The 27,111-nt window shown below is 39.3% G+C and overlaps 1 protein-coding gene across 5 annotated transcripts in view; it reads left to right on the top strand.

Moving 5' to 3' along the window:
- Positions 1-27,111, top strand: part of LOC136827933 (uncharacterized) — a 231,455-nt gene that overhangs the window by 167,641 nt on the left and 36,703 nt on the right. For all 5 annotated transcript variants that reach the window (XM_067085396.1, XM_067085395.1, XM_067085399.1 and 2 more), the window contains 2 exons: positions 6,966-7,065; positions 11,705-11,840. In XM_067085396.1, the coding sequence (XP_066941497.1) occupies positions 6,966-7,065; positions 11,705-11,840 (236 nt within the window). The remainder of the gene's footprint in view (positions 1-6,965; positions 7,066-11,704; positions 11,841-27,111) is intronic.

Genomic DNA, 27,111 nt, shown 5'->3' with positions numbered 1-27,111 from the left:
CTGCGCTCATTGACTCGGGACAGAGATCAGCTCTCGCATTGACGAAAACGTTCTTTTCAGCTCAGGAGATGGATCATCTGTTGAAGAGTATTTTTAAGGCCTTCAAGGTGTTGAGTTTTCTCGACTGGTGTTTGGGAGCAGTCGCCAAGAGGCTTCAAGAATCTCCTTTCTTGTGTGCTGAAGCCGCAGACCTGGAGAATTTTCTCTCTTGCGCAGGTAGAGCCATCGGAGGTGGATTGCTTGAAGTAGGTGCCCTGCATGTCATGGGCGTCCTGAAGAAGCGTGAACTGTGGGTCTCGTTTACAGCGAAGGGTTTCGACCCCACAGAAATTGGCCCTCCTGCTTTCCCTTCTGGATAAACAGCTTTTGTTTCCACAAGATCTTCCTCTAGCAAGTGAGGATTTAGTCCTTCATGCTCCTGTCGGGGTCAGGCTTCATCTCTTTTTGGAGAGATGGAGCAAAAGAGGAGCAGATCAGCGGGTAGTCAAAGTTTTTAAAAGAGGGATACGCTATCCCCTTCAAGGAGAATCCTCCGTTGACCGACACTCCTGTTGCATTGACAGCTTACTCCATCGGTTAGGAGAAGCATTCGTCCTTGTCGAAGGAAGTGTCCTCTCTTCTGAATAAAAAGGCAATAGAATTAGTGAAAAATACAGATATCCCTGGACATGCAGGATGCTTAGTTCCATATTCTGGCTCACCCGGATTCAAGGAAATGTCTACATTTCATTTTCGAGGACCAGATCTTTCAATTTCGAGCGCTTTGTTTCGGTCTCTCGAAGGCCCCACAAGTTTTCACTCGAGTGTTGAATCCTGTGGCGGGTTGGCTACATTTAGCGGGAGTGAGGATCTCGCTATGTCTGGACAGTTGGCTAATTCGATCACCTACGAAGAATCAATGCACGAAGGGCTTACAAAACTCTTCTCTTGACCCAGGAATTAGGACTAACAACGAACTTTGAGAAGTCACAAATGATTCCCACTCAGAAGATTCATTATTTGGGAGTTCTGATAGACTCTCTTTTATTTTATTATAAAAATGTCATTTTCATCAATTTTGTCCTCTTGACAGACAACATTTACTCATGTCAGTTTCCATTTTTGGTTTGACATCCATGATAAGATACTCGTACTTTGAACTTAGTAGAGCTGGCCTAGGGTTTATCCTTTCACTATCTTTGCTCGCTTTCATGTATGGGATAAAGTTAGGTTCAAGCTGTTGCCCTAAACCTAGCCTGATCGTTCACCCATTATTTAAATCCTGTGCAATCTGTACACCATCCAGATAACGTTAAAGCTTCCGTCATCCTTGGCTTGTCTCTCCCATGCTGGCACATCCTGTCAGTTCAGGTGTGGCTATCTAATTTCTTTGCAGCTGATTAGACAGCATTTGGGATACTAAATTTGCAATTTAGATGATATTGAACCCCATGCTGAGTTTCACAGCAGTGTCCGTCACCAGTGTGCCCTGGTAGTGAGCGACAGGCACTCTCTTGGCTCTACCTCCATAGTTTAATTTTAGTTTTCCTTCTCATACATGATTAGTCTTTACTCTGATATTGAGCTTCATCTGCCCAAAGCAACTGGTTTTTGGTGCCAAAACCTTTCGTTTGCTCCACTGCTGTCTGAAGAATCCCCCCTGCCTCAGGAACAGTAGTGTTGACTGCAAAATTGGCTCTGTACTTTGCAACCCTTTGGGACATTATACAGACAGAAAGAGTTTAGCCTCTTTGCCTTCCTTTCATTAGTAGCCATTTTTAGTAGCAAAAGTTGGATATAAATGGACAGAGATCAACGTTTTTATGGTTTATGGCTGTTTTTGGTATGCTGGTGGCCATCTTGAAAAAAATGGCGGCCATATTGGAATTTTTAATGGATAGCACATTTTCTCAAAAAGTGACGTATAGAGTATATTCATACCAAATTTCATGCTTGTATCATCAAATGAATGATTCTGGCCAAAAATCACATTAAGCTGCTCCACTAATAGAGCTACCCTTAGCCAGGTCCTTTGGTTGGCTGGAATAGATCACTTGTCCTCATAGGAGATCTTTATGCTTCTGAGAAGTTTTGAACAGTCTTGCCCACCCAGGGAACTCAGATCCCCTGAGTGGGACGTGGCTCTTGTCTTAACCCTTTAACGCTGACTGGACGCATTTTATGTCGACAAAAGTTGTCTGTCGGGTGCCAAGTGGATGTAAAATACGTCGACTACAAAAAGTTTTTTTAAATATTCGCGGAAAAATACTTATAGGTCTCATTTGCGAAAAATTTTAAATCACGCCTTGAGGGATGCTGGGAGTTCACGGATCACGCTGTTGTTTTGTTTACAAGCGTGACCCAGCTGCGCATGCGCGAATTTCTTTCTTATCCCAAAAGAAAGCATCAGCTAACTCTGCTGAAAATCTCAGAAATTCTTTAGTCACTTTGTCGTAATTTTTGCACCGTTTTCTACTAGCCTTTACATAAGGTTTTATATATGAAAATGTGCACAATTTCATGTAGAATACAACAGAAAATAACTCATGGTTGTAGCTTTTATCAATTTTGACATATTTTCATATAAATCACGATAAGTTCCAAAAATTTCAACCTTCGGTCAACTTTGACTCGACCGAAATGGTCGAAAAATGCAATTGTAAGCTAAAACTCTTACATTCTAGTAATATTCAATCATTTACCTTCATTTTGCACCAAACGAGAAGTCTCTAGCACAATATTTCGATTTATGGTGAATTTTTGAAAAAACTTTTTCCTTATGTCTGCACTAACTCTGCTGAAAATCTCAGAAATTCTTTAGTCACTTTGTCGTAATTTTTGCACTGTTTTGTATCAGCCGTTGCATGACGTTTTATATATGAAAATGTGTGCAATTTCATGTAGAATACAACAAAAAATAACTCATGGTTGTAGCTTTTATCAATTTTGACATATTTTCATATAAATCACGATAAGTGCCAAAATTTCAACCTTTGGTCAACTTTGACTTGACCGAAGTGGTCGAAAAATGCAATTGTAAGCTAAAACTCTTACATTCTAGTAATATTCAATCATTTACCTTCATTTTGCAACAAACGAGAAGTCTTTAGCACAATATTTCGATTTATGGTGAATTTTTGAAAAAAACTTTTTCCTTACGTCCGCACTAACTCTGCTGAAAATCTTGTAAGAGCCTGACGCCGTCTCTTCCAAACGTGTGTGTTCGTGTGTTCGTCGTCCATCGGAGTGGACAAGACAACAAGAGCATCTCATTTTCTTTCTCTAAAGGAATGCGATTTCAACCATACAATATTTCCGTCTGTTTCTCCCTAACCATTGTTGTCTTGATGTATGTACAATCACCACTGCTTGCATTGCCATGCAAGCGTTCTGATCATGTACTCATAATGTTCCAACGAACCATCTGTATCAAACTGTATGTATGTTTCTGTTTGTGAAGACGCCAAACGTCTCGCCACTCCGATGGACGACGAACACAGGTGTGTTTGGAAGAGACGGCGTCAGGCTCTTACAATCTCAGAAGTTCTGTAGTCACTTTGTCGTAATTTTTGCACCGTTTTATATTAGCCATTACATAACTTTTTATATATGAAAATGTGCGCAATTTCATGTAGAATACAACAAAAAATAATTCATGGTTGTAGCTTTTATAAATTTTGACATATTTTCATATAAATCACGGTAAGTGCTAAAATTTCAACCTTCGGTCAACTTTGACTCGACCAAAATGGGCGAAAAATGCAATTGTAAGCTAAAACTCTTACATTCTAGTAATATTCATTGTAAGCTAAAACTCTTACATTCTAGTAATATTCAATCATTTACCTTCATTTTGCACCAAACGAGAAGTCTCTAGAACAATATTTCAATTTATGGTGAATTTTTGAAAAAAACTTTTTCTTTACATCCGCGCGCGCCAACTCTGCTGAAAATCTCAGAAATTCTTTAGTCACTTTGTCGTAATTTTTGCACCGTTTTATATTAGCTGTTACATAAAGTTTTATATATGAAAATGTGTGCAATTTATTGTAAAATACAAAAAAAAATAACGCATGGTTGTAGCTTTTATCAGTTTTGAAATATTTTCATATAAATCACGGTAAATGCTGAAATTTCAACCTTCAGTCAACTTTGACTCGACCGAAATTGTCAAAAATGCAATTGTAAGCTAAAACTCTTAAATTCTAGTAATATTCAATCATTTACCTTCATTTTGCAACAAACGGGAAGTCTCTAGCACAATATTTCGATTTATGGTGAATTTTTTAAGAAACTTTTTTTTACTTCCTCGCGTTATGCATTCATGCATCATTTTGTGATAATATTTTCTCTGTGTTGCTTTGATCGTTTTACAATTTGTTATATACCAAAATCATCGCAATTTAGTGTACAATACAATGAAAAAAAAATAGCTCATTAGCTTTAACCGTTTTGCTCACAGCGAGATTTGTATACAATTATATATGAAATTTTTTTTTTTGTCATATATTCCAATATTTATATATGTTAATGATATTTTTTTTCATTTCTGATGGTTGCATACTTAACTTCATTTTTGGCTCCTTTTTTTCATTGCCTGAACTCTTAATCTTAAAAACTAAGCGTGCTGTGATTTTTTGAAAAAAACTTTTTTTCCGCTTCGGCGCTAACTCCCAAACCCCGCCAGCATACGGCAGACACTTTTGTAAATAGAGGCTTGGCGTTTAAGGGTTAAGGAGCCTGGCTCGTACACCATACAAGTTGTTGAGAGAGTCGTCAGACAGAGATTTGACTATAAAAACTGTTATTCTTGCTTGCCCCAGCTTCGGTGAAGAGAATAGGCGAGTTTCATGGCCTTTGATGTTAAGCACTCGAGGGGATGGGAATCCATTCTGCTCGTTTGTCCAGGAATTCATGACTCGGAATTTGTTGGTTCCTGATGCCAGATTCAAGTCCTTTCTGATCCTCTTCCTAAAGGACTTTTTAGGTAATGATTGGGACATGACGCTACTTTGTCCAGTTAGGGTGCTGTGGTACTGCCTCACGAGAACTTGGCGTCTTAGGCCTGAGTTTCGACACCTCTTTGTTAGTACAGTACTGGCTTGGCCCAGAAAGAGGTGTCCAAGAACACAGTCTCTTTCGGGCATTGTGAGACATCAAAGAAGCATACTCTTCATCTGACGAGGTAGATGGGAGTTCAGTCTGGGAGGGAGCTCATGAGGTTAGGGGCATCACCCAGTCCTTTACATTCTGGAAGAACCTGTCAGTTAATCGGGTACTACAAGCAGGTATGTGGTTGTGCCAGACACCATTTACCTCATTTCACAATTGGGACATTGCTCACAAGTCCTTATACACATTTTTCCTTGGGTTTTGTGGTGGCTGCCCAACAATTTGTGTAGCTCATCTGGCTCCCCCAAGGAGACAGGTAGCATCTAATTTAAGGTGTCGGGTAAGCGAGCGAGAATGTGTGTGAGTGGTTGGTCTCCTCCCTTTTCTCTTTTACTTGTCTCTTTTGTAGGACAGAGAGGCAGGTAGCAAGCCGTCATGTGCTGGATGGATGAGTTGTGCAGGTGACTACATGATGGTGGCAACCTGTCCTTCATCTTTTCATAGATTGATTGGATGCATGTCCCGCCCCCCCTCTCTCTAGGCAAGGGGAGAGAGGGATAGACAATGAAACAAACCCGTTGGTTTTATTAGCAAGATTTATAGTCTCTGACACTTCAGGGTTCCTCCAAGCCTTCTTATTACTTTATGCCCAGAAGTTAGAAGTTGCACCATTTCATATATCCAACAAGCTGGGGGTGTGGGATTCCTTCCTGATCTCTTCCAGACCAGGAAGGTATTCCTGTGTGGGTAGAACCAGCCAGTCAGTTCAGAGATTTTCCCAGACTCCTTCCACTAATGGATAAGTCTCCTGTGCAAAGAATGAGGGTTTGTATTTGTGTGGGAACAAATAGTAAATTTTTGAAGTAATTTGTATTTTTCCTAACATACAAACCTGAAGTTCTTTACATTCATGTACTATATCAGCCACCCCTCATCCTGGTACCTGGGCTGAAAGGCAAAGTGAGGTGCAGACAGACGAGTGCGCAGGGCCTTCCCCCCCTACTGTCAGTAGTTAATGACCTTGTCTGAATGTTAAACGGCTGTTCCAGCTTGCATTCACAAGCTAAATCCCTATGTAAAGAACTTCAGGAAAAATACATATTACTTTACAAATCTGCTATGTTTTTGTGTAGGTTTATTGGAAACTGATGATCATGAAGTAGGATGCATTTATGAGTGTGTCCTCTGTATTAATTGTAGGTTAGTATGTAGTTAGATAGGGATTGATCTAGTAAATCATTGTCCACAGGAATACAGAGGTAATTTGTGCTGGTTGTGAATTATTTGTAGATTTATTTGTATGATTTACTCCCTAAAATTGTGTAACTGGACCACTGCTATTTCATACCTTATAAATACTCTAACACTGGTTCCTAAGAGAAAAAGAAACAGCAACAGCCCACCTTCTACTCTGGGTAGACTGACCTCCCACCTGTTGGTGAGGCTCCATCTATGAAAGCGTAAGTTCGTATTCCTGTCAGAACAAATACCAAATTCAAAGTGACTTATATTTTTCTTAGGATACGAACCCACTCTTTCATAGAGTATTTTTCACTCTCCTCTACTGTCCCTCATGTTTCCAATCTCTCCCAGGCATGGAGTTGAGTTGCACCACAAATGGGCTGATTCAAAAAATGGGTGTGCTAACCCAGCTTAGGTCACACGGGACTCATAGGCTGACTTGTTTGGCATTCGTTCTTTAAGTCAGCAGTTAGCTGCAGTAAGCTTTGTGCTGAGAACTCTGTCTATGAAAGCATAGGTTTGTATCCTAGGAAAAACACTAATTATTTTAAATTTGATATTCTTTAAACTAATTGTTTATGATCTGAATGGTTATACAGTATCTTTGAAAATGTTTGATATCAATTTTACAGAGATATTAATAAGAAACGAGAAGATTATTTAGCATGGGGTGAATACTTCATGGCATTAGCTACGCTGTCAGCTCTTCGAAGTAAGGACCCATCAACTCAGGTATGAGATTTTATGTGTAGTCATTAGAGCACAAGTATTTGGGAATTCACCAGTGGTATTCACCAGTACAGTATATGGTACTCTTGTACTGGACAGTTACAAACACTCGGTTTATAAAACCTTAACTGGTAATGGTGAATTGCAGATTTTTAAAGTTCCAAATAAGGTAGCTTATTTGTTGGATGTATAAATGCCTCACATCATGAGTAACCATGTAACTTCCTGCCTTATTTGCTATTAGTCTTCCATAGTGCACCTCACCATTCTAAATGTTTTCAGCCATTGTGCTATATAATGGACCTTCAGTTTATAATGAAGAAGAATTGTAAGACGTGATATTTACAATAAATTTTTTATATTGTTGGCCAAGATAAAATATGTTTAGTTATTGAATACTGGTTTGTTGTATAATAGAGAGAATAAGGGTTGACATTTCTTGTGTAGATATGTTGTAGGTGGTATATGAAATAAGACCAGATCTTCTATATTTATTGGTTTTATTATAAAAGTGCAAAATGGTGGTACCTGTTCAGGCAGCATCTCCCCATGAATCCTCCCGCCAATCTCTCACTCACACTACTTCACACAAGCTCCATACTTACTGGTAACCAATTATGGTTTTTCATCTGTCACAAAAATTCAATTTAACAGTATAGTTTATACTGAAGATGATACAGAGGTCGCTGGAGCATATTTAAAAAGTAAATTGTGTATAATAATCTCAGTATTTTTCAAAATATATAAATATAGTAAGTGGCAACATATTTTACATATGTGTTCTCATATGTTCTTGAAACATCATGAGGCCAATGTGTGTAACAAACTTAAGAAATGACAGAGTCCTGAGATTCCTTTAGGATTTAGTAGCCATGCAACTAATTGTCAATGTGGTCAAACACAAGAGCTCTCTAATCCAAGACTTTCACTACCTTTACAGAAATTGCCCTATGTCCAGACTTTGTCATCAGCTGTTACATATTTCTGTCATCTTTGTAAGACAAAGCTTATATTATTCAGTCATTTAGCTACAAGCATATCTTTCATATCCTTAGAAAGAATTATATACACAGTTGTGTCACTATTAATATAACTATTACAGATACCTAATAGGTTATAAAAATCAAAATGAACTAATGAGCAATCACATGGTTCTAAACCCAGACAAATCGGAGCTTTAAATTTGTCAGTAGGGGTATTGTATTTGTAAAAAACAGAATTAAAAAATCTGAAAAGATTTACAAATGAAATGTCCCCCAGTCTCCAGCACCCGTTAAAAAAAGGGGAATGTGAAGAATCCTTTAAATGAATACAAAATACAATGAAGATGCACACTGTGATTGTGAAAATGATGATAATGAAGACTAGAGAGGTCTTGGGGATGTAGACAAAAGTAGTGCACACATGCATGTTTTGTATAGATTAAGTATGAATGAGCAGATAGTATACAGACAGTTCAAAGTGACATTAAATGCAAATTTTGGTAGAGTGCAGGTCAGATGTGATAGGACAGAAGAGAGTTGGCATTCTGATCCAAGATAAAATGACAAAAGATGTGGAAGAAGTGGGAAGAATAAATAGGACAATGAAGAATAAATAGATCCCTTGAAAGAAGGTATTAATGTGCTGTCGTTAAATGCACTAACACCTCAAACCAGGAGACCAGAAGCAAAGGAGCAAGAAATATCGCCAAAGCTATCAGATGTAGTGACTGAAGTGCAAAAGTCAGAAGATATACTAATAGGAGTAGCATGTTGGGAGGATATGTTTGGAATTCTTCTAGAGCCAAAAAAATAAGTGCTTCTGGCCACAGTCTAGTGAGAAGTTGAAAACACTAAGGAGCTGCAGCAGATATATATTGATAGGATATGCAATATTTAAGAAAAGGATTACACTGTTATGCACAGTCAAAAGGAGTAAGAAACTGAGAAATGTAGAAGTTAGGAAGTAATAAGAAGAAAGGGTCAGCAAATCTAGAATAAAACAGTAGAATGTGGAACTGATGGAAGAAGTTATTCAGTCTACAAAAGAGGCGAATTGTGTGACAAATTAAGGGATAAGTGTTCAGAACCATATACAGAGGGAAACCAATGGCAATGGAATGAAGATTTACAGAGGGCAGTTAGAGAGTAGCAGAGAGCCTTTAGTATTCAACCCTTGGCAGAGGATAGGAAGGGAAGAGAAAGAAATATATACATTTTTAAAAAGCAGTTTAACCAGATCAACCCAGATATTTTAACCAGATACTTGATACTTAAAGATACTTGAAGGCTCAGCTATTATTCTAGGAGATGAAGGTGACATGCTTATCCGTTTGTTAAGTATAATTGAAATTTTCTGTAATATTTAAGAATCTTCAATTTCCATTCTACTGATCTAAAATACTATGGTTAATTTATTAACTTTGTTATTAACATTTAAAGTTAATTGAAACTGCACATATTTTGTACCATTTTTCCTTTTTCTGTGTCTCAAGACTTAACTATGGCACTGAATGGCCCTAATTGCCAGGCATACATCCATCCATCCGTACCATATTGCCAGATTAAAAAAACTGGCATGAAAAATTAATTTGATTTGAGGAGATCATAGCAGAAAAAGAACTAGTTCTGCTAGCAGTGCACCACTCTGTGCACACTAGTTTTCACTATCCATTCAGGGAAGAGGTTTATGTAGAGGACTGAGGCCAAGAGGCAGGTTGGAAGGGCAAATATTGTAATATAGGAGGAATAAAATTGGACTTTTGGTACATAAAAAAGGAGAGAAAATATTTGAAATGGCCCATCGGATGAGGAAAAATAAACCCATGGTCTTCCTCAGGGCTGTGTTAGATTCAAAGTGACTACATTTTAATACTGTATATAGGTGGATACCACCCAAAAATTGACCAAAAACAAGAATCCAAAATGAAAATTTATTGCACATTCCACAGTTCAGAAAATGATTAACAAATTTCACAGGCCAGGATGCTTTTTCACAAATGCTCTGGCTCCACAGAGAGCCCCAAAAGTGACAAAAAAAAAGTGCCATAGAAGTTGTAAAGAACAAGTTTCCCAACATGTGCTTGTACATCAAATTAATTATTCCTTACACAAATTAAATGAATTTTGTACAAGTTGTTGAAATGTTGGATCTCTTAGTCATGCAGATATTAAAGGAAATGAGGTTCTTGATGGAAGTAGCCAGATTTGCTGTATAGCTGGCCCTTTGAAAGATTGTCTAGCTTCAGTGAAACCCACAATCCTGAATAAGTTGCAGATCCATGGATCCTTGGTGAATATAGTATCCCACATAGTCCAGTACCCACATGTACAAAGTGTAATTAAGCATTAACTTTGGAACATGATTTATGTGAAACCTTTAAAAAATATTCTCAGAATCTTCAGAATTTTAGTAATATGCTATTTAAGAGTTTTCAAAATATTTTCAACTAAATAAGCATCATAAAGATGAGATTCAAGATTCACAAGTCCAGCAATAAGAGTGAGGAGAGTTGCACCAAGAGATTTTGAAAGTATTGAGATAAGTATCACTAGATGGGATTCAGAGAGAAAACTGGGTGCTCTACAGGAGGAATATTAGAGGCCATGCTAAATATTATACAAGTGGATAGAAATAAAGGCAAGCACACTGGTAGTTAAGAGATCAATAGTAAAACCATGAGTACCCAGTAACTGAGATTCACTGTTAGTAAAGTCCTTGCTTCACAGTGTCAGGGTGAAAAGGTATGGTATAATCAGTGTTGTTCTGTAAATCTTCAAATGAAAACCCTTACGGACAGAGTCAATGGACTGTAAACCAGAAAGGGCTCCAAAGGGAAATCAGTTTGCTGAGAAAGACAGGTTGCAGGAAAAGGTAATAAATAAAAAAACATGAGGGAATGGAAAATAAAACTGATAGACCTGAATTCAGATGGCAGCAGAAAGCAGGAATGAATTTGTTCCGCACTTAAACATTTGGAGGTCAAAAGATTCCACATAATTCCATTAACATTAACTGTGCATATGTTTCATTCATGGATAGGTTCAATTGCTTTTACATATTAAATGGGAATACCATAGTGGCGTATGATGTTCTACAATGTTGGATTATGTTTTTTATCATTTCAGTCCACACTTTGTGAACTGCAGAGCTCCAAAAACTATAATGCAACGACAATGCAGTTAGGGCCAGAGGGACACCACAAAGAACTATAATACCATGAGAGATTTTTTGTGGTACTTGATTGGTCATAAAGATCAGTAAAAAATGCCATTACACATTCTTATATTAATGTTCTTCCCATTACATCTAGCAAGCTCAAATGGAGCAAACGTAAAAAGCAAATGGCTACCACCTACCTAAAAATACCCAAGAAATGCCAAAATAACATTTCTTTTCCTCTGTCAATTCGGCAGTCCTTCGCTATCTGCTTTTTCAAAGGTACAATCCATCTTGCAAACCAATCTTACAAAAATTATTCTAAAAGGTTTGGACTTGGAATGTCTGTAACTCTAATTGAATTCCTCATACTTCTTAACACATACTGCTTCTCACTCTCCATTAATACTGCTTTTTATTTCTAAAATTTACAGTCTGATTTACTTACCCATTAGATGAACTAGGTGACTGTGTTGATCCCTTTTTTTACATTTTTTTTAAGGTTGGTGCTTGTATTGTGACTGAAGCTAACAAGATTGTTGGAATTGGATATAATGGAATGCCACAAGGATGCTCTGATGATGTTCTTCCATGGGGTAAAAGCTGCTCCAACAAACTTCACGTAAAATACATGTATGGTATGTTGTTACTGAATGCTTCTGTATTTTTATTACATTATATAATGGAAAAATGACAAATTTAAATCAATTTGTATTTTTCATAGCTAACAAACCTGCAGTCTTAACGTTAGGATAAATCTTCTGGTGCCAGCTGGAAATCAGTAAAAATAAAAACAAGAATTGTTTATGCAAGGAATTGGTGGCATCTGGCATCTTGTCATGGAGATGAGATGGGAAACAGCCAGTAACCTGATCTCAACCCTGTGATGTATCAGTTTTCTTCCAGCCCATTGTTAACTGAAAGAGGGGTGGCTAGAGGTGGGCAGTAAATGTTAAGACCGCAGGTTTGTTATGTATGAAAAATACAAATTAATTTAAATTTGTCATTTGTTCATACGCAGAACAAGCCTGGGTCTTAACATTAGGATAGACTCGCTCTTGGTGGGAGGTAAGAGAATCCTGGATCGACTGGAGTTTCGGTACACCCGGTCATACTTCCTGAATAAGAGAGAATTCAAAGGAAGGAGACCTAATCCTCCAACCTGTTAGATATGTGGCTTTCCGACAGTCAAATTACTGTACTGGGCTGAGTCGTGCAGAAATTTATTGCATTAGAGGAAGTTAAAGAGCTATATCTGTTCAGAAAACAAACTAAGATAGCCACCTATACGTGTTTGTTATCAGTACTCTCTCTCCATGCTAGAGAGAGGAAGGGTTTGCTACCGCGTTATATTTGTGTAGAATAAAAACAAACCAAAAGTAAGGCTACTACACTCACCTGTTTCTGGCCTGTTCCAGCATAAGATGGAACCATCTTCTTATCGCCTGTAGGTAGAGAAGAAAGGAAAAAAGGGGGAAGGAAAAGAGAACAGTCATCTCAATCATCCTCATTTTCATACCATCATCTTAGGCAAGATTCAAAACTGTCCCACTAGGGGCTCTGGATGAGCTACACAGCTTTTTGAGCAGCTGCCACTGGACCCAAGGAAAAAGTGTCCAAGGACCTGTGGGCAACGTCCCTCAGGTAGAAGGAAGTGAATGTGGTTTGGCGGAGCCAAGAACCAGCATTCAGGATAGTATGCACAGATAAGTTCTTCTTGAATGCCAAGGAGGAGCTTAGTCCTCTAATGTCATGTGCTCTTGCATGCACAATATTGGAAGTAAAAAATGATGATGAGGAGTAGGCATGCCTAATCACTTCATGAAGCCAAAGTGAAATAGTATTCTTGGACACATCTTTCTTGATCCGGCTTGTGCTAACAAAAAAGTCTTCAGCATCCTGATCTGAGATGTCAAGTCATTTTTGAGATAGCAACGCAGTGCTCTGACGGGGCAAAGGAGCAATTCATCTGGATCGTCGTTAACCAAATCCCCGAGGGAAGGGATGGAAAAGGAGGTAAATCTGTCATGAACCAAAGGGTTTAGAGTCTTAGCTATGAATTCTGGAACAAATTCGAACACTACTGACTTCCAACCCCTGGTATGTTTAACATCAAAAGCTATGCCATGGAGTTTGCCCACTCTCTTTGAAGAAGCCAAGGTTAGAAGGAAAACTGTCTTGAGGGTCAAGTTCCTGCCCGATGACCGACGCAGTGGTTCGTATGGAGCTCAAATGAGACTACTTAGCACCAGAGTCAGATCCCAGGTAGGAGGTTTTAGTTCTCTAGGTGAACAAGACTATTCAAAACATTTGAGCAGCATAGAGATTTCCCAAGATGAAGTCAGGTCCACTTCTTTCAAACAAAGAACCATTCCCAAGGCAGCCCTGTAGCCCTTATTAGCAAAAACAGGAAGGTGTTTTTCTGTTCTAAGGGAAATCAGAAAATCAGCTATCTACTGAATAGAGGTTCCGAGTGGAGAGAAACCCCTTCAATGACACCAATCACAGTAGACGGCTCATTTCCTGATACATGGTTGAAGAAGACCTTCTGAGGTAACCACACATCTGTATCGCTGCTCTGCGAGAAAAGCCTTTCACTCGCAGGAGATACTGGATAGTCCCCAACTGTGAAGAGATAGGGATGTTACCAATTGATGGTATCACTCTACTGTACATGAGGTTGACAAGAGAAGATTGTGCCAAGGGGGTATTTCTCTTGGGACCGCTGAGAACAGAGTTAGAAGATCTGGAAACCATTCTGCTTGAGGCCATAAAGGAGCTACAAGGGTCATCCTGAGATTCTGGGAAATCATCACTTTGTTCAGGACATGACAGATCAGGCAAAAGGGGGGAAAAGGTGTAGACATCCAGGTTGTCCCAAGGATGTTGAAGGGTGTCCTCTGCCATGGTGAAGAGATCTAGAATTACTGAACAATAGACCTCTAGCCTCCTGTTGAGCCTTGTTGCAAAGAGTTCTATCATTGGTCTTCCCCACAGATGAAAAAGCCTGTCTGCCACCTCCTGATGCAGAGACCACTCTGTCCTTAGAACCTGTCCCCGATGACTTAGCTTGTCGGCCACTGCATTCCTCTTGCCTGGAATGTACCTGGCCATGAAGTCCACTGAGTTGTTGATAGCCCACTGGTGTAACTGGACTGTTAGCAAGTGAAGTTGACGTGACACTAGCCCCCCCACCGTTTGTTCACGTAAGCCACCACCATAGTGTTGTCCAACATCAGAACAACGGAGTGCCCCATCACCCTTTCTTGAACACTCTTGAAGTGCTAGGAAAGTTGCTTTCAACTGTAGCACGTTGATGTGAAGTTTCCTGTCCTGAGGACTCCACACACGTCAGGAGATCTTCTAGATGTGCTCTCCAACCTTTGGAAGAAGTGTCTGGAGGGGGCGAATGAAGAGGCATTCCCATTGTCAGGTATTCATTATCCAACCACCACAGAAGGTCGCTTCTTACCTCTGTCTTACCTCTGAGGAGAGTCCCTTGTTGGAGACCAAAATTCCTTCAGTCTCCATTGCAGGGAATGAAGATGAAGATGCCTGTGAGGAACCAGCTTCTCTAGCAATGTCAAAAGTCCTAGGATCACTTGCCACTGCTGAGCTGGTTGGTTCTGTTCGGATAGGAAGGAGCGAGCCACAGCCCTGAACTTCTCTATCCTCTTATCCGATGGGAAGACTTTTGACGAGGCAGTGTCCATGATCATGCCCAAGTAAAGAATTCTTTGACTGGGTTGAGGATTAGATTTTTCCAAATTTATCACGATGCCTAAGCTGTGACAGAATTGGAGAAGATGATCCCTGTCTCGAATTATCTTTTTCTGAGAGCTCGCCAAGACCAGCCAGTCATCGAGATACCTTAGGAGGTGAATTCCCTGAGCATGAGCCCACATCAACATTAGGGTGAAAACTCTTGTGAACATCTGGGGAGCTGTTGTCAGACTGAAGCAAAGGACTTTGAACTGGAACACCAGTTCTCCAAGACTGAAGCAAAAGAGCTTCCGGGAAGAGGGACGAATAGGGAAATGGAAGCAAGAGTCCTTCAAATCAATGGTCAGCATGTAGTCGTCGTCTCTGACGGATGCCAAGACTGTTCAAGGAGTATCCATCTTGAACCTCGTCTTTCTGATAAAGAGCTTCAACGTTGATAGGACTATTACCGGCCTCCAATTGCCAGTTGCCTTGGGGAATAGGAAGACTCTGCTGTAGAACCCTGGGGAAGGATGCTTTACTTGCTCTGCAGCTCCCTTCTCCATCATTGTCCTCACTTCTTCTTGGAGAGCTAGGTGTTTCGGAGAGCCTTGGGTGTAAGTGAGGTGAGAGAGAGGATGATCGGAGAAGGGGGAGCGAAGTCAAAAGGCAGTAGATACCTTACCTGAAGGACATCTACCACCCACGGCTCTGCTCCATAATTCTGCCATGGAGCCTAATGGCTTGCAAGGCATCCCCCCACTGGTGGCACAAAGTGGGGAGGGGCGCCCACTTTATCGTCTGCCTCCCCTAATTCTGCCCCTATTTCCCCTTCCTGGCCTGGTAGCACAAGACTGAAAGGGACGTTGTTGGGAAGGCTTCTTCGGTGATGAAGCAGAAAGGGATGTTGTTGGGAAGGCTTCTTCAGTGACGAAGTAGGTTGGGAAGTCTTGATCATAGAAGGAGGTCTCATAGGCTTCTTAGGAGGCGGCTGCGGATTCTGCCTTGGAACATTCAGATGAGAAGGAGCTGCCGCTTTACTCACTGCTTGTTGGACAAGACAATCATTATTGTCAGCTCGATGCCTGTCTACAGCTGCATCCAACTGATCCATGGGGAAAAGCAGCTGGGGGTCCAGAATATTGCCGTTCCTCAAGGATAACAAGGAATCCATGTCAACAGACCGAGTCACTGCGGAGAGGGCTGCATCTCCTCATCAGCAGGATATTAGCCCACAAATTAGCAGTCAGATGGGTAAGGTAGGAAGCAGCCTTAGCACCAGATTGCAACAATCTGATGTAAGCTGAACTATTAACATTATTCCTTGACGAAGGGGAAGAAAAAATCTTGGCAATAGCTGAAGACCACAAATCCAGCCAAGCAACAGTTTGGAAGGCAGAAGAGGCAGTCAACTCCAAAGAAGCAGCTTTTTGAAAGGAAAGAGAACCTTCTGCTCTGACCTGATCCAGGGTCAAACCCGGCTTCAGATGGACGACATTGGGGTTGACCTATCTATTCAGAAGAGCCACAAGAGGAGTTGCATAATACTTCATGTGGCTAGGTAGAGGAGGGAGAAACTCAAATGATCTGTTGGAATGGAGGGAGTTATCCCGTCCCGAAATAAAGGAATTTACATGATTCAGGACTGAGTCAGCGTGACTGGAACAAGGCAACTCAAAAGATGTCTTTGATTCCTTCTTCAGTCCCAACAAGGCTTCTATTCCTGCTGGAATGATCATAGAAGGAGTCAATCTTTTTAGAAAGATTAGAAAGATTATTGAACTCGTGAATGAGATCAATAACCTCTTCATAAGAAGAAAGAAATTCCTGATTCCCCAAATCCTCATGGACGCGAGGATCCCTGTCTGCCTCCTCCGAAGGATTCGCAGGGTTTAGAACCGGAGCATAAGATCTGTCAGATCCTAATACCTTTGCAGGAGCTTAAAGTTTCAAAGTAGAGGGAAGAGAGAGGTCTTGATCACAGTTTTGAGATGCATAAGACCCTTTCTTGCATGACAGGCGTGCAGCATCCTGTAGCCCACGTCTGTGGACGCAGGGTGGCGAACATTGGCCATGGACGTGGTAAGTTGAACAATGGCCGTGGATGCGCGGGTAGGTGAATGACATCCGTGGATGCAGGAAGGTAAACAGTGGTTGCGGATGTGGGAAGACGAACAACAGTGGTGGTCCATTCTTGAAGATCACGATGAGGAATGTTGTCGAGAGTGGTGAAGCAGCGAGTCAGATGAAGAACCACTGCCATATCTATCTCTATGGCGGTGACTAGATGTACATCCGTTACCATCGACAGTGCTCCCCATTTTTATGTGGGAATAGGTTCCAGAGTCTACCGCAGAAATGCAAAATCTGTGGAAATGCAAATATCTCCTCTAAAAATGCTTATAACTGGCTTACAACTGCAAAATACCTTTTGTCCCCTAAACTACAACGCTTATAACTGCCTATTTTAACATAACCTTACATTACAGTACTCTCCTACTACTGTTACCCTTAATTAGGCTATATACACCCCTAAAACACTTATAACTGCCTATTTTAACAATTCAATGCCAAACTTGACAGTTCAAACAAAAATATACCTCAGACTATCATCCCAGAACACCCTAATATCATTTCAAAGTCATGTTGCAAAATTAAGGTCAAGCCTACAACTGTTACAGTTAAGTATCCCCTATCATTCAGACATGCACATTTTCTTTGGCCTATGTAACTTTGCGCATCGTTCTGTGCTTACTGTAATGCACTGGGCGTACATTTTATGCATGTTGATATTTTCCTGTGTTGCAAGATGATTTTGAAATTATATTAACTGTATAGGTATGTATTTTAGGACAGTACTACTGCACAGAGCATATCTAAAATATGTGGGCAATTTAGATTGACGGGACATGTACCTCCAAACAGAATGTTAGGTTTGTTAATTATGTCATATTAATATTTTTGTGATTACTTACAGATACATTTTTTTACTACAGTAAGTTGTTATTATTCTCTGAAATGACATTATTAATATAATTTCATTTTAAACATTTTACCCTTAAATATATATATAGAGAGAGAGAGAGAGAGAGAGAGAGAGAGAGAGAGAGAGAGAGAGAGAGAGAGAGAGAGAGAGAGAGAGAGAGAGAGAGAGAGAGAGAGAGAGAGAGAGAGAGTTTTCAGTGTCATTCATAGTTATTTTATTTAACCACCAAATTGGCAACATAATAATAATAATAATAATAATAATAATAATAATAGGAAGAAGACCTTCTTTAATACAGGTTTTGTTAAACAAAATGGCAGTTTCAACAGCATTTATTTTATATAGTAAACACTCAATTCGTCTTATCAGTTGCTTTTCTTGCGCTAGAATGGTTGCAAACAATTGACCGATATTCATATCCGGTGGTTTAGTGATGTGTAGGAGGTTGTTCTCTTGGGGTGTCGACTAGTTTTGCCCTTCTCGTTAGGGCATCATTCAGGACAGGATCGCAGGATGCAATGGCTGTAATGCGTGAATTTTTCATCTTTTATCCGTGTCTGTTGGTTTGTGGAGTTAGTCTCTTCATTTTCATTGGCTATCCGGCTGTGACGTCATCGGACATTTCGAAAGTATTGACAGTGTCCCCGACCTTCGTCGTCTTCCCATCCTAGAGGCGCTCCACATAGGGAAGGAAAAACCGAGCCTTAATGTGACTCAGGAGACCTTCCCTCTCCCTACAGCTGTCAGGAAAGCCGAGGACAACCAGGCAAGACCTGCATCCCAACCTACGCCCCTTGAAGACGACCTCCAGAGCACCGAGGTTGATCGCTTAGTGAGATCTCACCCTGAGGACGCCCTGCAAGAGCGCCCCTCGCACCCACCTACGACTCAAAGATGCCCCGACGTCGAGGACGCCCTTCCAACACCTGAGGAAAGCAGAGGCGCCGCCTTTCACCTTGGGAATGATTGGTTAACCCGCCTTCCTCAAGAAATTGCACCATCGCCAATCAGCAGTAGGCTTAGATCGAGGAGAAGACAGCCAATCAGGAGCCATCTTTCCGATGACATCGCGGCCGGATAGCCAATGAAAATGAAGCGACTAACTCCACAAACCAACAGACATGGATAAAAGATGGAAAATCCTCGCATTACAGCAATTGCATCCTGCGATCCTGTCCTGAATGATGCCCTAATGAGAAGGGTGAAACTAGTCGACACCCCACCAGAACTACCTCCTACACATCAATAAACCACCGGATATGAATATCGGTCAATTGCTTGCAACCATTTCAGTGCAAGAAAAGCAATTGATAAGACGAATTGAGCATTTACTCTATAAAGTAAATGCTGTTGAAACTGCCATTTTGTTTCACAAAACCTGTAATAATAACAACAATAATAATATACTGTAATTAAAAAATGTATGCATTTCCATAGTAAATTATGTGAAATTTTAAAAACAAATACATATTTCCAATCTTTTCCAAAGCTCTGAAGTGAGGGGGAGGTTGGATCTGTCATACGTGTCAAATATCTGACCTTGAAGGGTTGCGGTCAGGTATATGACGTATGTGACTGGTCCAACCTCCCCCTCACGTCAGAGGTTTGGAAAAGATTGGGAATATGTATTTGTTTAAAATTTCACATAATTTACTATAGAAATGCATAAATTTTTTATTGCAGTATATTATTGTCACATTATTATTATTATTATTATTATTATTATTATTATTATTATTATTATTATTATTATTATTATTATTATTAGAAAATGAGTACTTATAGGCAGTCCCCGGTTGTCATCAGGCTCGGTTATCGGTGATCCGGTTTTCGGCACTTGTCTAGCGAGAAAAATCGCCGACTTTCAGCGCCAAAAATCGGATTTCTGCTTATTGGCGCTGATACATACCTAAAAGAGGTGCCGATCTCTGGTTATCAGCACCGATTAGCACCGAAAATCGTAGATTTTCAGTTATCTGCGATTTTCGCTTATCATCACGCTGTCGGAACAGAATCCCCGCTGATAACTGGGGACTGCCTGTATTAGGTAAATCATTTATTATACAAATGTGGTTAGTCCTCACCACCTCCCATAAATTTGTTAAAAAATTCTTGTGCCATCTCTCTCTCTCTCTCTCTCTCTCTCTCTCTCTCTCTCTCTCTCTCTCAGTATACATATATTTTAACGAAAAAACACAGTAATCAGTGAATACACAGTGTTGCTCTAAGAAAAAAAGCGAATTGTGATAATTTTAGAGATACAGCCCAAAGAAAATCTGCAAATTAATGAAATTTCCCTGTGGACAAGTGAATGATGTGTTCCACAAAAATCTGCAACAAAATGAAACGTGTAAAAATGGGGGGCCACTGTACACAGCTGTGTCTATTCACACACGTGTCTGAGGGAATCAGGAGAGGAATCATGATTTCTTCTGGGTGACCGTGATTTGGAATGACGATGTCTAGGAGGCATAGGCCTGACAGGACTTCTAGGAGGTTCTACCACTCAGGATTTCTTGATTGGAGCCTTGTCATCCTCCCTCCTAACATGAACATGATGCATTGCAGAAGGAATAACTGTAGAGTCTTTCTCAGCAGGAGATTCTTGATGGCGAAAGGATGATGGACGAGACATATTTCCCAGAGGAACACGTATGTTTGCAGGAGAAACACGACCATGGTCCAAAGGCAAAGAAGAAGAGATGGTCTTCTGTTTCTTGGGAGAGGAGTTGCAACAGAGTCCTTAATCCTCCAACGTCTGATGTGGGAATGGACAGGAGGGGCAGACGACGAAGAAGAGGATGAGGAAGAAGATGATGAAGATGACGAAGATGAAGAAGGAGATCTACGCCATCTCCTCTTGAGATAACGGCCATATTTCACTCGAAGAGCAGAGTCGACAATGTTGAGTACAGTTTGATTGAGAGAAGAAGCAGACGGCGCAGCTGCAGATGATGTCATAGTAGAACTAGGCTGTGACGTCATGGGAGAAGACGAACTCTGAACGCGATCTGTGGGAGCAACTGCAGGCTGAATGGGAGGTGACCCACGACGATGCCTAGAGATAACCAATGGCATCATGATAGAAGGCATAATGTGAGACCCAGTAGAGTGAAGGCTGGGAGGGTTGGGAACTGTCATGGCAGCCATCGCTGGAATGCATGAAGACATGAAATGGGACAGCAGGCCATCTAAGGTTGGTACCCCTGATAGGCCTAACAAAGCCCAAACAACCAACATCTGCATATCTGAGTCTGAAACAGAGGAAAAAGATGGCACTGCCCCCACCCTCCTGGGAGGGGAAATATTCCCCTCCTGTGAGCGATGGGGCAGCACGAGGCATATTCAGAGAAACTCCTCCCAAAACTTCCAAAGACAAAACAATGAAAGAAAAGGAAAGAGACAAACCTGACAAGGAAGGAGAAGCAAGGGGAGAAGCAGAACAATGAGGAACCTGAGAAACATCCATCGAAGGAGGAGAAAATCCTTCCCAAGATGGCGCCTCCGACTTCCTCGTGTGCTGCTGCTTCATGGCAAATCTCTTCCACTGTACAGGAGGCCAAGAACGATACTCAATGCAAGGGTTAGTCACATTACAATAATTCGATCTGCACCTACTACAAGTTGAATGGGGGTCAGTCTCAAAGGAAGCCATATAACGCGAACAAGGATAGGAGCCTACACCGGGACATTTTCTCTGAGGCTTATGGGAACTTTTAGCTAGGTTTCGGGATTGCATGGTAAAAACCAAAACACAACCACACTAAACACACATTGATCACAAAAATAACCAAAAAAAACACAGGCAAAGGCAAAAACAACCGGCCATGGAGAGGAAGGAGAGAAAGAAATGATCTCTCAGTGGCGGTAAGAAGAAAACTGATATGTCAAGGGGTTGAGATCAGGTCGCTGGCCACTTCCCATCTCATCTCTGTGACAGGATGCCAGATCCCACCAATTCCTTGCATAAACAATTCTTGTTTTTACTATTTACTGGTTTCCAGCTGGCACCAGAATATTTATCCTAATGTTAGGACCCAGGTTTGTTCTGCGTATGAACAAACTAGCTTTCAGGTGTTCAAATAATTTTGAAGGCCATAACTCGTAGTCTGAAATTACTGTTTTATATGATGTAATTCTTCAGTATTTATTGTGCCAATCTATTTTTCAACCATTTAATTGATTATTGTTTGGCCATGGCTGTCATGACATGCTACTGTAGTATGTTTGCTACTGTTTGTAGCAATTGGATTATTTTGGGTTATGGTGGGTTGAAGCCATATATTAAGTGTGTTGAAATCTCGGGTTGTGCATTAGTCTTTGTACATCTATGCTCATAAGTAATGTGGCAAAATTCTTTTTTTTATCGTCCAAACTCTCAGACTCAGCATAAACGCTTGCCAAGTAGTGTTAAACTTTCTTATTTCCAATATCATAAATGTTGATAAATTTGTGAATTCACATTTAACATTATTTCCCCTATGGGTATACACATGATCTCTTATGCGTTGGTATAATGCACTATCTGTTAAATGAATTGTTTTTTTTTACATTGCTTAACTTGAAGCACAGTGTGATAAAGTTAGCAGTGTCGTCTATGCCACGCACTTAACTTGCTGCTCGAAGTGGGCATCGTAACTACCTCTAAACATAATAGTAGCCCTAATAACCTCAACAGCCATAACAAAATTTTCAAAATAGGAAAATCAATTATGAAATTTTCTTTGAATTTTGAAGTTTTAAGCTATGTTTAAAGTGCCTATATATTGCAAAATGATATACTGTATAGGCTTAACAAAAATATCTAAGTCTTCTGAGCAGTAATCTCATTTACTAAAAGGATTTATTTTTAGAGATTACCTGTTCTTTAAAAAATAAAAGATGATGATGATTTATGTTGTATCAAGATGATAGCAATTAATCTAGTAATTATTCATATTATTGCCAAGCCCTATGCAACACTTTTGTTAACCAAGAATGTAATTTTCTTGGAAATTATGCTTGCTTTTGCTATATAATTGACTCCTTTATAAGGTAACTTGAACTGCAAGAATATGTAGATAACTTAACATGCTCTCCAGCCAGAAATTGTTGATGTAGAAATGTGAATGCTAAGTGTGATGTATTTTTAGAAAGTAACAAAATCTAACATGCTTACACCTAGGAACAAAATCGTAGCTTTAAGCATCACTGATGGGAGACATCGTCGCTCCTGTATTGTCTTGTTTTCTCACTCGCAGTGTTCATTTGGCCTATGCTAGTTTGTATGCTTTTTTATGTGTTCTTTTATATATGGCTATTATTTTTTTTAAAACATATTAGAATATTAAATAATGTAGGATAAGAAAAGCTGAAAGAATTTAATTGCATTTTTATATATCCTAAAGATTACATGCATGAAACATGAAAGGAAAAAAATAACATGCATGAAACATGAAAGGAAAAAAAATGATTCTTTTGTATGCCATTCCCTTTAACATAGAGCCAGTCGAGCAATGAATGGTTTTATTTCATTTACATTTGTATCATACCATTTTAGTGCATGTGATATTCTAGGCAAACTTTCTATATATTCATCTAGAAACTGGCTGGCAAATCTGTTTTCGTTCATACACAGAGCAAACCTTTGGTCTTAAATAAGGGATAAGTTCTCTAGTGCCAGCTAGAGTCCAGTTAAAAAAAGTTATAAGGAAATTGATGGCATCGGTAGATGGGCAAGATGGCAGTAGGTAGGAAGAGGAGCTGACCTCCTACGACCCACCTCCGGAAAGTAGTGTCAGTTTTTCTTTGACCACCTTTGTAGGAAGAAGTGTTTTTGCTTTCTCTCCTAAAAGCCAGTTATTTTACCATTTCCTCCCTGCATTTGTCATTGGATTCTACTTTTCCATTTTGTTTTTGTGTTCAGTGTGATTTTGTGTTTTTGTGTGTTCCTCTTGTGAGTATGCAATCCCACAACCCTCCTAGAGCTAACTTCTGCAGCTTAAGCAACCCTTGCCCTGAATATGTCGATTGGCCTACTGAACAATGGAAGAGTTTTGGTAAGAAGAGGAGTTATAGAAGGAAGTCTGCACTGCCATCTTGGGAAGGTTTTCCACCTCGATGGGGCTTCCATGTATTTCCCTTCTTGATCTTCCTCTTTTATTCCAAGATCTTCTCATGTTGCTTCTTCCATGGAAGATTTTACTCCCTCTCATTCTTCTAATGCTTCGGCGTTGGAAGATTCGTTTACCCTCTTCACTGGAGATTTCTAAGCTTATCAAGAGTTTTGAGCAGCCCTGTTCTCCTAGAAACTCATCAACCTCCAAATTGGGACCTAACATTGGGCTGAGCAGTCTAATACAGTACATATTAACCCTTAAAAGCTTCTTCAGACAGGAATTTAATTCTCAAAACTTTTTTCCTTTTGGCCTTGGTATCTCCCAAAAGAATAAGCGTACTACAGTAAACCCCCTGTATTCGCCTTCTCACAATTTGCGGACTTACCGATTCACAGGATTTTCTGTGGGGCATATCTATAAATTATTCATGAAAAATTTGGCAATTCGCAGACTTTTTCGTCAGGAAATATTTGTGTATTTTAACCCTTAAACGCCTACTGGACGTATCATACGTCGACTAAAATTGTCTGTTGGGTGCCAAGTGGACGTACCGTACGTCGACTACAAAAAATTTCAACCTTTGGTCAACTTTGACTCGACCGAAATGGTCGAAAAACGCAATTGTAAGCTAAAACTCTTACATTCTAGTAATATTCAATCATGTACCTTCATTTTGCAACACATTGGAAGTCTCTAGCACAATATTTCGATTTATGGTGAATTTTTGAAAAAACTTTTTCTTACGCCCGTGTAACTCTGCCCGAAAATTTCAGAAATTCTTTCGTCATTTTGTCGTAATTTTTGCACTGTTCTATATTAGCCATTACATAAAGTTTTATATATGAAAATGTGCGCAATTTCATGTACAATACAACAGAAAATAACTCATGGTTGTAGCTTTTATCAGTTTTGAAATATTTTCATATAAATCACGATAACTGCCAAAATTTCAACCTTCGGTCAACTTTGACTCGACCAAAATGGTAAAAAAAATGCAATTGTAAGCTAAAACTCTTACATTCTAGTAATATTCAATCATTTACCTTCATTTTGCAACCAATTGGAAGTCTCTAGCACAATATTTCGATTTATAGTGAATTTTTGAAAAAACTTTTTCTTTACGTCCAGCCAGAAATTCTTTCACACGTTGTCGTAATGTTTGCACTGTTTTATATTAGTCGTTACATAAAGTTTTATATATGGAAATGTGTGCAATTTCATGTAGAATACAACAGAAAATAACTCATGGTTGTAGCTTTTATCAGTTTTGAAATATTTTCATATAAATCACGATAACTGCCAAAATTTCAAGCTTCGGTCAACTTTAACTCGACCGAAATGGTAAAAAAACACAATTATAAGCTAAAACTCTTACATTCTAGTAATATTCAATCATGTACCTTCATTTTGCAACAAACTGGAAGTCTCTAGCACAATATTTCGATTTATGGTGAATTTCTGAAAAAAAAACTTTTTCCTTACGTCTGCGCGCGGTAACTCTGCCGAACATCTCAGAAATTCTTTCGTCATGTTGTCGTAATGTTTGCATCGTTTTACATTAGTCGTTACATAAACTTTTATATATGAAAATGTGTGCAATTTCATGTAGAATACAACAGAAGATAGCTCACGGTTGTAGCTTTTATCAGTTTTGAAATATTTTCACATAAATCACGATAACTGCCAAAATTTCAACCTTCGGTCAACTTTAACTCGACCGAAATGGTAAAAAAACGCAATTGTAAGCTAAAACTCTTATATTCTAGTAATATTCAATCGTTTACCTTCATTTTGCAATAAATTGGAAGTCTCTAGCACAATATTTCGATTTATGGTGAATTTTTTAAAAAAACATTTTCCTTACGCTCTGCGCTGGTAACTCGGCCGAACATCTCAGAAATTCTTTCGTCTTGTTGTCGTAATATTTGCACCCGCTCTAAATTAGTCGTTACATAAAGTTTTATATATGAAAATGTGCGCAATTTCATGTACAATACAACAGAAAATAACTCATGGTTGTAGCTTTTATCAGTTTTGAAATATTTTCATATAAATCACGATAAATAGAAAAATTCGACTTTCGGTCAACTATAACTTGACCGAAATGGTCGAAAACTGCAATTGTAAGCTAAAACACTTACAGTCTAGTAATATTCAATCAATTAGCTTCATTTTTCAACAAACGGGAAGTCTCTAGCACAATATTTCGATTTATGGTGAATTTTTGAAAAACATTTTTTACGTCCGCTACACAAATTCATGCATCATTTTGTGATAATATTTTCTCTGTGTTGCTTTGATCGTTTTACAATTTGTTATATACCAAAATCATCGCAATTTAGTGTACAATACAACTAAAAAAATTAACTCATTAGCTTTAACCATTGTGCTTACAGTGCGATTTGTATACAATTATATAAGTTTTTTTTGCTGTCATATATTCCAATGTTTATAGATGATAATGACATTTTATTCATTTCTGATGGTTGCATACTAAACTTCAGGCAATGAAAAAAAAAAGAGCCAAAAATGAACTCTTAATCTTAAAAACTAAGCGTGCTGTGGTTTTTTGAAAAAAACTTTCTTTCCGCTTCGGCACTAACTCACCGAACGCCGCCGGCATATGGGAGACGTTTTTGTAAATAGAGGCTCTCTCTCTGAGTAAAAGATAGTTTGTGTTTTAAAAATGTGTAGTAAAGGTATTACAACCTTGAAGGTAAAAACAAACAAATTTTGTTGTTGTCAGAGAAATTAAAGAGATAAAGTCCTCTCTCTCTCTCTCTCTCTCTCTCTCTCTCTCTCTCTGGTAACTCTCTTTCTCACTGCTTTGGCTGGAAGGCTTATAAGTAAGTATGTATATATTTTTAAGGTTACTAATGTTTAAAATGACTTTGAAATGCTAATAATATAATTTCAAAGATTAATACAGTAATAAGATAACAATTTAAGGTATATATGATGTAGGATGATACTTTAAGTATACATTTGGTATTTGAACTTTCAAGATAGGCAGTTATAAGCATTTTTAGAGGGGGGTTAGCAAGTATTCGCTGATTTTGACTATTCCCCGGGGGTCTGGAATGCATCCCCCATGAATACGGGGGTTTACTGTTAATGTTAAAA

This window comes from Macrobrachium rosenbergii, chromosome 42, assembly GCF_040412425.1.
Source record: "Macrobrachium rosenbergii isolate ZJJX-2024 chromosome 42, ASM4041242v1, whole genome shotgun sequence".
Classification (NCBI taxonomy): domain Eukaryota; kingdom Metazoa; phylum Arthropoda; class Malacostraca; order Decapoda; family Palaemonidae; genus Macrobrachium; species Macrobrachium rosenbergii.
The sequence above is the reverse complement of the archived record's forward strand: the minus strand, read 5'-3'. Positions and strand labels throughout refer to the sequence as shown.